Source organism: Solea solea, chromosome 3 (genome assembly GCF_958295425.1).
Source record: "Solea solea chromosome 3, fSolSol10.1, whole genome shotgun sequence".
Lineage (NCBI taxonomy): Eukaryota > Metazoa > Chordata > Actinopteri > Pleuronectiformes > Soleidae > Solea > Solea solea.
The window spans coordinates 31,843,961-31,856,111 of NC_081136.1; the positions used below are offsets into that span (position 1 = coordinate 31,843,961).

General features: G+C 38.4%; 1 protein-coding gene across 6 annotated transcripts in view; it reads right to left on the reverse strand.

Annotated features, from left to right (window-relative positions):
* LOC131457296 (ninjurin-2-like) overlaps positions 1 to 7,538 on the reverse strand; it is a 30,630-nt gene extending 23,092 nt beyond the window's left edge. Inside the window, exon 1 of one of the 6 annotated variants that reach the window (XM_058626265.1) lies at positions 7,047 to 7,503. In XM_058626265.1, the coding sequence (XP_058482248.1) occupies positions 7,047 to 7,142 (96 nt within the window). In that variant the 5' untranslated portion in view covers positions 7,143 to 7,503. Of the gene's footprint in view, positions 1 to 7,046 lie in introns of all 6 variants that reach the window. The other 5 variants (XM_058626264.1, XM_058626266.1, XM_058626263.1 and 2 more) reach the window with 5 other exon arrangements.
* Between the last annotated feature and the right edge of the window lie 4,613 nt (positions 7,539 to 12,151).

The window sequence follows — 12,151 nt, forward strand, 5'->3', positions numbered from 1 at the left end:
ACTTTTAGTGAGTCTTCTTGTTGTTGCTGATGTTATTGATCTTTGTGAACAGGACAGTAAGAGGGCATGAAAGCTGCAGGTCAGGGGGTCAAGGCTTATTGTATGTTAACATAACACATTTTCTAATGTTCCCAGTATTCTATGTTGTTAAAAAATAAAATGTATCGTGTTTAATGTGTAAGAATTGAAGTTTTTTAATCCCAATGTTTCACAGAAATCAAGCCGAACAATGCCGAACTTTAGATCAGTTAAAGAGACTTCAAAAATCCCGAAAACGCGTGTTAATCTACAACATTTAGCAAAAGAAATTTCTAAAATCTTAATATTTAAACAGAGGAGTCTGGTGTATTTAGTGACAGCACTGCCTAAAGTCGTATTTCAGTTCTCTTTCATTCTCAGTACTCAATATTCTCCTTTGTCCAGCCTCTTATTCTATCACTATTCTATTATTCTTATTCTATGTCCCTGACCCTCTTCTGTTTTTGTGCTGCCTCTCCGTGTTTTCAGTCAAACCCCAACCTGTTTGCCGCTATTTTGCTTTACTGCCGCAATATTGTTGTGGTTTACAGCTTTCTCGACACTTCCTGTGTGCAGTGTGGTGACGAGAGAGAAAAAGAGAGAGACAGAGAGAGTCTTGTGGAGCTGATTAGGCTTAATCAGCATTATGTGAACTCATCAAACAATGGTTTGAGTGGAGCTGACATTTGTTTGCATTTAAACTGCAGTTATATGACAAACATTGTCATGCCAGGCTTAGAGAGGGGGGTTTTTCAACGGATGAAAAGTAAAAGTAAGACTTTAAATCCCACTCAAGTGTCTGTGATGACAACACTCATGTTTTATATCTGCTGTATTTTACTGGAGCACGAGACATAGACACTGCTCTGTGATCTTCTCATACAAACTATTATTTTACACACACACACACACACACACAAACACATACATTACACATAAGTACTGCAAAGCTGTTTCATATTCAAACTGTCACCCCCCCCCCCCCCCCCACGCAAATGAAAAGAAAACACACATTACCCCCTGGACGGAGGAGGTTGGAGAAAAAAGAGGAATGTAAAGAGAAACAGGCAGAGCTTAAAAAAGAGAAGAGGATAAAACGAGGGACATATGAAGACAGGGGAAAAGCGGGCATGTAAACTTAAGCATAAGAACAATGCTTCTATTATATACACTTTATAGATTTGTTCACCAAGATACCACAAAAATGTGCACGGGATAAAACAAACATCTCCACTGTGGAATGATCGGTGTCTCACACAGGACTGTGTAGTACAGTATAGTATAGTATAGTACGGTATGGTATGGTATGGTATGGTATGGAAGCACACACCCTGTTATACTAAACACAGCCCATGTGTTGACACTGGGATATCTGTGAGCGTGCGTTATCAGACGACTGCAGGATGAAAACAGCAGCGCTTTTAAAGGAATCCACATCAGTCATTTTGGTTGTGTTTTTTCATAATAGTCCATTCATTAAAGTGCACATATTTCCACAAGGTCGGCGAAGTAAACCTTGTTTTGTTTTTTTATGATGGCTGGGCACCATTAAGATAAATGTGTCGCCATGTTTTAAGAATTGACAGCACTTAACAGTGTGTTTTTGTGTTTTCAAGAGCGAGTGGAGAAAAGGTTGTTTTTAAGGTTGTTTTCACTTCAGTATCACTTCTACATAGAATTAATCATAACTTTGACTCAAGAGCACATAAGAACACGGAAAAAAAAAGAACGCACACACACACACACACACACACACACACACTCCCAGGGTGTCCATATAAGGAGTTGTGTATTATTCCCATGACAATTTACCAAGAGCGCACCTGTGGGTTAACCCTTTAACACGAGCGCATCGCAGACGACATGTTAATTAAGTGATAGTTTGTGCTATCGGAAAAATTCCAACAGTATCTGAATGCAGAGAAGTTGCACGTCAAAGCAAACATGTGGTTATTACAGTAATTTCACTCGCGCTGTTTATAAAGACGCTGAAGCCGCAGAATCAGCGTCTTTATTACCAGAGAGGAGAGAGTCGGAAAAACGCCTGTACATACACTGAAAAAAGAAAATGGTTGACAAACTCTGAAAAAAATTACTTGAATTGGTAACAGTTAAATTAATGAAGTTCATTCAAACTAAAGTACGCAGTTCGTCTGTATAAACCTTGGTAAAATTAGTTTGAATGAGCTTAATTTAGCCGTTACCAATTCAAGGAGTTTGTTTTTTTAAATTTGTCAACCATTTTCTTTTTACAGTGTAGTTTCCATTTTTTGGACAACTGTTACTTTAAATATGTTGTATACTGCTGATGTTCATGTTCAGTCTTCATTTGAATATTTTAACATGCAGTAAATCATAAATAACTGCCAGATATTGAAAGTTATTCTGGAAAAATGGGCAAAAAAACTTGCTTACAGGACATATTCTGGTTAAAATAAGCAAAGAAAAGTCCAGACGGAGCTTTTGAGGCTTAGGTGTTAAAGGGTTAAACATACTAGCGCTGCTGTGTGTTTCTACAGGAGCTTGAAACAGCAAAAGCAAAAGTCCATTTGTTGTGTCACCATTAGATGTCTGGACTTTAAGTGTTTTTTTTCCAAGTGTCTTAGGAAACCACATTGTTCCATCCACATACCGAGATATACAGTACATCTACCAATCTATAGATGTACACTACAAGGCTTCATGGTAAATGTTGGAGAAAAGAGCAGCGGATAATCGGTTTCTATATAAACATACAAGAGCCTTAGAGAACACGTGTGCCACAGACTGGACTCACTAAGCATATTTTATATCACACACCTGTTACGTAACAACAGACGTTTAAAGACGAGACTCAGTTAAGACTCAAAGGGAAGTTCCCGGAATCACTCACACACACACACACACACACGCACACACACACTTTCTCGCACTTCACACCCACACTCAGAATGTGGCATTTGCCATGCAGGGGCCAAGACGGGGTTACACACGCTAAACACACACACACACACACACACAAACATGTAATGTCAAAGAGAGACAGTAAATGTATTCTGGGAGGTGAGAGAAGTGGGAAAGAGTCGATAAAAGGGGACGGTAATCATGGAGGGACACAGCAACGCTGCAACACAATTAAAACACATGCTATTGTGTGTTAAGAGACATATTTTTTTTGGATAGGCATCAGTTTTTACTGTTATTATTACTGTTGATTTGTTTTCTTGTGAGTGACATGTAAGATATGCCCTGCTCCCGTGGTGACTGCCAAACACAGCTCCGTGGCGAGTTCAGGCTCGTTCACTTGGAAGAAATGACTTTACACATGAAGTGTGAAATCAGCTGCTGTGCATGTAAGGGCTGCTGTGATCTCAGCGCCAGTGCTCCAGGTGTCTTCCACCGTGGCCTCAATGGTATGTTCCTAAAAAGAGTTATTTTTGCATGGTGATAAATGATAAATGACATTAGAATCTTCACAGAAATTATGTAAACACAACTGTGACACTATTTTTAGACCAACAACAAACACATGTTTAAAAAGAGAGTCTGTAATCCTTCATGGTCCAGAAATTTATATGACTCATAATTAAGCAGATTTTAATATATTTGTATATATGGAAGAGTATTAGGGCCACGTGTAAAAAGAGTTTTTTGAAAGAAAGTAGAAAAATATAAAACGGCATGAATTTTGAGATTAAAATCCAAATTCTAAGAATAAAGTCAGAATTCTGAGATTAAAAAAAGACATTTTTTCTCAGAATCTTGATTTTTTTTTCTCAGAATTCAGACTTTAATATCAGAATCCAGACTTTCTTTAATTTAAGAATTCATTAGTTGCATTTCTGTTGCAATCTACAGTCTCACCATTAGATCATGACTAATTCTTACACTCTTCAAATATTGAAGTATCCAGACAAAACCAACGAGAAGTTGATGGATAAAAAATAACAAAACACGTACAAACATTAGAAGTTTGCATTTCGTACATTTATTTATTCATTTATGTTCAATTTAAGTTGGTTAAATTTATAATTGCATTTTTATTTATTCTAGGTACAGTACAGTCTCAAGTTTGATATTAATATTCCAGTAGGACCGTGTTATTCTATCTTCTCGGTAAACTGAATCATTTTTCTTATTACTTATTGAATTATTAATGGCTTCTGTCTCTTATCAGAGTGAGGTAATTCCCGTTGTCATTGAGTCATGTCTGCCATGCTTGGAGAGACTGTGCGATTCTTACGAACGCTGTGTCACAGCTCCACCCCCCCGCTGCTCTGCTCTATACATAGAGAGTGACTTAGAGGTGCAAAGCATTCGCACCGTAGAAATAGATTCATCACGGCAGCTTTGCACAGACGCATAAATCTGATTTTAAGCCAAGTGTACGCCTCCCTTTGAATCCTGGTTTGAGTGTTTTATGTCCGTGGGGTGATAAAATGTCACAAACTAAGAGGAAAATCAAACAGACGAAATGATCAAAGTGACCCGTCTGAACTTTTGACGTACAAGGGTTTCATGTGACAACTCAGACTCTTATATTACTCCAACATTAAACGGTAGATGAACTGCACAGATTCACACGACATTACAGTGTAAAAGTATCACTGACGTAATCCATTGTATTCCAAGTCTCTGAGGTCATGTTTGTAAGATGATAACATAAAAAAAAAAACTGGACAAGTATTAAGGTAATAAAATAATGTTAAATCAATCAAAGCACCCATTGTAATTTGCCGTGGGAATAACACACAACTCCTTATATGGACATCCTGGGGGGGGTGTTTATAGGTCACATAGTCAGGCTTTACAATGGGTTGTGGAGTCAAAGTTATGATTCATTTTATATAGCATATTTTAGCAGTAATATAAAGTAGAAATACTTGTGCAGAAGTCACAAAATAGGCTGTTTTTGTTTTCTTTTTTGTTCATAAAAAAAGAGCCAAGTGAACTGTGACTTATTTCAAAATTTCAATTCAGTCCAATTTTAAACATTTTCGAAAAAAAGCAGCTGAAATACTCTGTGTTCTAAGGGTTAAACCCTTTTTTTTGCAGCACTTTGTGATATCTGCTCTCTAAAGGTGCTATATAAACATTTGTAATGACATTTTTAGATAGACAATGAAAATGTGTTTTTCTGTATTTATGTTTTTAGCACTAGACGTTCTATTGTAAGTAGGTTGTTTTAAGCACCTTCCGCATGTAAAATATGATATATTGTACAAAAAAAACCCAAACACGCATGATGTAAGAATATCATTAGAAATTCTTAATTATACATTCTGTACTGTCACATCTGCCATTATGAAAATCCTGCATATGTTTCTCCACACATCTGCGAGGATAAGATTCAAAACGGCCGACATTTGGCACTTGGCACACGATGTGATCGTTACCCCCGGTTGGAGCCAAACTGTGTCATGAGTCTCTGGTGATCCTTTATCATCATTTACAGCTAAGTTAGTCATTTTGACTCTCGCTGTGAGAATGTGCACCCGGCCTCTACTGCAACAGCTCACTGTGGTTACGGTAATCACTGTTTACACTCGACGAGATACATCTGTGACACATATTCTCTATGTTCACATACAGAGAACATACAGGGACTCTGTGTGTGTGTGTGTGTGTTTCTTATTGATCAGTTTCACAGATCTATGTTAGATTTAAATCTAGAACTTTGTGTCGAACAACATTGAACTTCTACTCATTATTTACTCCAGTGTTTACTCTTGTTTCCATTTCTATCACTTGAATTAATCACTTTATTGTTCATTGTCATGACTCCTGGAACTTAAACTTTAAATAAGATTTATTTGAAGACTTTTATTTTGTCTTCCATTGTCCTGTTTTTGTCTCGCATTTTATTTTGTGTGTGTGTGTTCAATCATCTCCGCCTCTCTAGTGTATTTATGTATAGTCTCAGTCGCTTTTTCTCTTTGTTTCTTTGTTTTTTTTAATCTGTTGTGGCCATTTATGTTTTAGGCCCCTGAAGGGAGATGGGAAACAGTAAGACAGTAACACACAACAGTTTTTCTTCCCTCCTCCATGTTCTCGCATCCCCCTCTTTCAAACTGTACAAACAGCCTGAATCAATCACAACAATATGTCTTGCTCTTTTTTCCACAATCCTACCCCCACCACCCAGAGAGTGACAAATCATACAGGTTACATATAAGACATTGTGTATGTTTATCTGTAAAGAGGAGGTGTCATTGAGTAAAAACATGCTCTATCACTAAATGTCTTGACTACCAATGCTGTTACATGTTTTCTGCGCTACACTGCTTCTTCCTCTTCTCACCGACTGGACACTGCAGTAGCTCACTGTCGCCTCTTGAAGTACAAAGTGGTACAAGATAAAGACTACTTAATATTCTGTCAATTAGTTTACTTAAAACTTTGCATATGGCAACTTTGAAGAACTGTGATGATTTTTAAATGCCAAGCATTATTCCAAAATATCATTGACTCATTGCTATACACAACACTGCCATACCAGTGTCTCAAGAATGGACATTACTGGCCCCAACACCAATACAGACAATAAGTAGCAACAAAAACTTCAATTAAATTTAAAAATACTGAAAAAAAACAAAACTGTCTGTTCATAAAAGTCCTGTCAACAGCCACAGACCCTTCCTTCTCGGCATTAGCGAGTATCTGCACTGTTGACCCGCAGCTACATTGTCTCTATAAACTTTTGCAGCCAGACTCTAATTGATATTTGATGGATGTCGTGATCAATTCCTGGTCTCAGAATAGATCAGTGACACTCGGCCGAACCCAGAGAGACACACACAACAACCCTCTGATCCCCAGCTCTCACAAAGACAGGACATACCACAGCTCTGTGGCAAAGCTAAGACAGGAGCAGCAATTTAGAGTCACACATCGACCAAGACAGAGAAAGAGAGATGAAAGTGTGAAGGGGACAGGGATGGAGAACCAGTTGGACACAGAGAGGAAGAGCGAGTATTCACATTCTTTGCTTTTTTGTCTTGCAACTTTTACCTTGAGTTTTCTGTCTTACATTATTTGGGTGCACTAACCTGCAGGGGGCCGCTGGCTGGCATGGTGGATCTCAGCGATGTCAGGTCAATGTCTCGGCCCTGCTCCCCTCTCTCTGTCTTCCCCATTCCCTGCATAATCAGACGCAAACTCACGCACCAACTGTTGCCCCTGCTGCAGCGAAAATGCTAATGCACGGATGGCAGTGTCCGTTATGAGAGGAAATTACTCCTGATGCCAGGCACCAAGCACGAGTCAAGGCCACAGAGGACAAACAAACGGCTCATTCACCCCATCGTGGTCTCTGTCTCGCTCTGTCTCTCACTTTACACTCTTTCAGCCTCTGTCTTGCTCTTTGTCTGTGTCACACTATTCTCCCTTTGTGCAAAATCATTTTTTAAAAGTGGTACATGAAGCAACCACAGTGAAAACCAAGCAAACACGATGAGAGATTCAGTCTTGTCCTCAATGTACGACCGTAAATTCAATCACCAGCCTCTGTAAACCAATAAAGGCAAATCCCAACCAGGTTCCTTCTATTTATGCCTGTTTGCTCAAGAGAAACATTCAGCCATATTTCTGTTAAGTTTAACTAAGGTCAGATGGATTCCCAGTAAAGAACTGAGGCTCCACTGTTCAGAGTTTACGAGTTACTTTAAAAAAGGAGAACCCAAGGCTCTCCAACACTGACCTAAAGACACAAAGTGCTACGAAACAAGCCTTGTAAACCTATGGAGGACAAATAAAACCACCAACGTCACTACAGGCAAGTAAAAACAAATGCCTCTAATAGTTTTCATGGAAACAAAACAAAAGTCAGTTTCCATGAAAAAGGCATCAGACAACTTTTGTGTCCTCAGCAGTTCCTGCACCCTGCTTGGAAACGTTAAGATCAATACCTGATGAAATCTGCGCTGATTTCATCAGCGCAGATCTATATCCAGAACAATCTTCATTGTTCTGGATATAGAATTACCCAAATCCTTTGTGCTTTAAAAAAAAAATAAAAAATCCTGGTAGCAAAGACAGTAACATAGTGAAAGCCACATTTGATTTTGATGTAGAGATCAATATTAATGTGGATGAGGTCTTTTTTTATTGCCGTATTACTGTGCAACAACACATTATTCGCAATTTTAAGACAAAATGTGCAAATATAACATTTTCAAACATTTGCTTTGAACATGACAGATCATTTTCTTGTGTATAAACTCAAAAAGTTGTTTGTGGATTCAGAATTTTTGCTGCTAATATGGGTCTTCATTAACCGAAACAATCAGTGTTTAAATGCACGTTAAAAGTCCAATAATTTGGTTTGGTTAATGTCATGTAAACACTTTGGTCTGACTAAAATTGAGCTTGTCTTAGTCGGACTAACATACTTGGATAACGCGATTCATAGTCCGATCGTCGGACACTACACAAGAAAAAAGTTCCGCCCAGACACCAAGAACAAGCTGCAAGAACTCCCAAAGGTGAGCTGCCAGAAAATAATGACGTCATTCTTTTCTCGCAGCCGTGTGTAACGAGTCTTATTTCAACATGAACAACTAATTACATTATCAAATTACTGACAAAGTACCAAGACAAGTAAATAAGCAACTATGAAAACAAACCAAAACAATCAAGTCAACAAAAATAGGTCAACAACTTTTCCAGTTTTGAATAGCACTTTTGTTCCAGTTACTTTAGTTGCAGTCATTTTCCAGTTCTTGCCAGTTCAATCGTTTCTCGTTTTTTAGTTCCAAAGTTAAAGAGTTCAACATCCTACCAGAATCTCTGGAAGACATTCTCCTTTCTCCTTGTTCTTGGGGTTCAATCGCCATCATAATGCTCCTTTAAAAAAAGGTATAATTAATCAAGTTGTACAACCTTTTAAATTAAATTTTCTTACATTAAAAATATTCAACAATCATTATTGTAATCAACCAAGTCAATCAATCAATCACTAAATCAATCATTAGTTAACTAACCCATCAATAAATCCAACTATGAGTCATTAATCTCTAAATAAACAACCCTGTAAACACTGTTGCATGTGTAAACAATGTTAAATCGACAAGCCAATGCCAGCAGGCTAATACAGAAAATGCTAACAAACAAAAGGTAAATTGGCTAACATACAAATGCTGACATGCTAACAAACAAAAGGATAATTGGCTAACATACAAATGCTGACATGCTAACAAACAAAAAGTTAATTGGCTAACGTACAAATATTAACATGCTAATAAATAAAAAGCTAATGGGCTAATGTATAAATATTAACATGCTAACAAATAAAAAGCTAATGGGCTAATGTTTAAATACTAACATGCTAACAAACAAAAAGCTAATGGGCTAATGTTCAAATACTCACATGTTACAGACTAAAAATCAACCCTAGTCAAAATCAAAAACAGAAATCAACAACTCACCGTTGAGTGGTGAAAGTTCTATCCTGCACACATTCAGGTCGTTGGTGTGGAATGGGTTTAGTGTGTGTATTTCTTAGGTCTGAGGTGGAATGTTGGAAAAGAGAAAGTGCGCTCAGCAACCAGGAAATAATAATAACAGGAAGTGACATCACCTGGCCCGGAAGTATCTCAACTTTTCTTAACTTCTTATTATTTCTTTTTAGTTTGTCTAATTAAATTGTACATTACAATAACTTTGGCATTATATATTTATATTTTCTACCTGGGTTACACCTGTGAGAGAGAACTCATTTCTCTGTTGTTGTGTGGGGCCTTTATTTGGACTTGGCACCTGTCTTTACATAAGATGATTCACTTCCTGTGTGCAGCACGGAAATATCGCCAGGTGACACAAGATCTAAACATTGCTAGACTCAAAAACCAAGAGAGAGCTGATAGGTTTATTCAGCATTGTGTGAACTAATTGACATTGACTATAGATGACATTTGTTTACCTTTAAAAGTTACTCACTACAGTTTTAAGCTTGAACTGGCACAACACCATCAGTTCCACCATCACTGACATAAGAGTTTACTTATTGTTTGAAAAACAATGTGTTATTTCTTCTTTCATCAGCTGCATAATCTTGCTTTAATGCTGAAGAAGGTAAATGTAAAGGCCACGGTTTTAAATAAAAATGCAGGATTATTAGATTTTGAGGTTGAATGGCCTTTAATAAAAGCCGAGGTGACACAGGAATGTGCTGTTGTTGACTTTCGGACAGAAACTTGGAGGAAAGAGGGAAGACAGACGGGGGAGAAGGAAACTGGTCCGTCGCTAACTCTCCGATTGAAGCCAGAAGTAACTTGTGATAACACACAAACATAACACATCAGTTTTTATTCTTCTCAGTGACCTGTTTCTCACAACACCAACAATGAAGGAGAAATACAAAAAGAACAAAGTGTGTCTTTCTTTCTCTCTCGCTCTCTCCTGTTCAAACACACCAGCACAGAGAGTCCTGTCACACTTGTCAACAGTGATTAAACACACCGCACTGCTCTGAGCCCATAATCCTCAAAAAATGATCACCTGAAAGGCAGGAATTTCATTATGTTAAGTATATGTGAACAAAAGCATCATACGTAAGCACGGCAAACCGTTGTTTTCACTCTGTGAAGACACAGGGCCACAGGTGTGGGAGTGAACTTTATGTTTGTGTCACTTTTCCTTTTAAATCATATTTTATATGTGACCTTCATTGTTAAAGGTGCAGTTGGCAGGATGTTTTTTTTCATAATATGTAAATCAGAATGTAAATCAAATGATCTGAGAGATAACAACAACTTCTGAACCTCTTCTCACAGGGCAGTTCAGAGAAAGTGGACACACCTATGAGCTGTTCGACCAAACTCAGTGGTTCCACAATATTAGCCGCAGAGATGAAATGTTCACAAAGACATAAAGTGAACCTACTGGTCCTGTAGAAACAGCGTCACCATGTCATCACTTTGCAGCCCTTGCTGGGCCTTCAGTTGTCGACGCTGTTCAAACGCCTTTCGCTTGTGACTTTGACACCTTTTCTGTCAAAAATTTTGCTGCAACTGTCTCAATTGATGCATCACGATCCAATTCATTTGTTTGGGTCCGTTCAGTATGATTGGATGGTGTTTTTACAGGCCTGTCCGCTCCACAGCTCACTTTCATTTGCATTAATTAATTGGTTACAGTTGGGTTGTGAAGAGGATTTAAAGCAATACAGTAAAACATGTACAAAATGCTCCTTCTTTAAAAAAGACTTGCCTGATAAACTTTACCCCTGCTTAAGTCTACAATATCTTAACAATGTTTTTATGAGATCACCTTTTTACAGCTGGAAACTAAAGTGTGTAAATCACACACTTGTCTGAACCAAAGCCCAGCTTTGTCCCATCTTATCAGTGAGAGCAAGTGTTGAGGTCTCAGGCTGATTCCTGGAAACTGTGTCAGTACTGTCCCTCAAAACTGTCTCTTTTTTCTACTGCGTTTGACAGAAGTGAACTGCACTTACTGCACGGCGTTTTGTTTTTTTTAACTCAAAACAAGGACGCAGTTGTGTCCAAAATGGATCTGAGCTCTGAAACATCTTCCCTTTCGCTGCGTTTTCTGCCATGACAGTTTGCATTAACAAGTTTCCAGGAACTCTTCTAAACTTGGCTCCCGCTCTCTGAGAAGTTCATTTGTGTTTGCGGGTTTGCTGGAGTTGCACTTTGTGAATATGCTGGTTGTTACGGTGCAGTTTACGTGTCTATTGATCCCCCCCCCCCACACACGTTTAAGCAACTGATTCCCAGTCGTCTCCAAAGAAGAGGTTAAAAATAAACCGGCCTGCCCACACATTTTCCTAGAAACTTAGTGGTTGCATGAGACGACAGTCACTGAGCCAGTCCTGCTCATTCTCTGATACCTAGAAACTGAGTTTTCAGTAGATACCAATTACAGCATGCACTGACTTCTCCCAAACCCTGAGATGAATCACGGTTGTGGAGCTGAAAGACCTGGACTAAGGTGAACTTGACTTATCCGTTTGGCTTACAGAGACTTACAGTGAGGTGTTTTTGATCGACAGCCCGCTGAATATGTAATCCTGCTTAAGAAAGGCAGCTTTTGTCTGTTTTTACGCTGCGTAAAGTAGCTCATGAAGGACATTGTCGACTGTTCCCCGGGTGTTTCTGTGTTTACATGTGGGAGTCAAAGCAGCGGCTCTAAA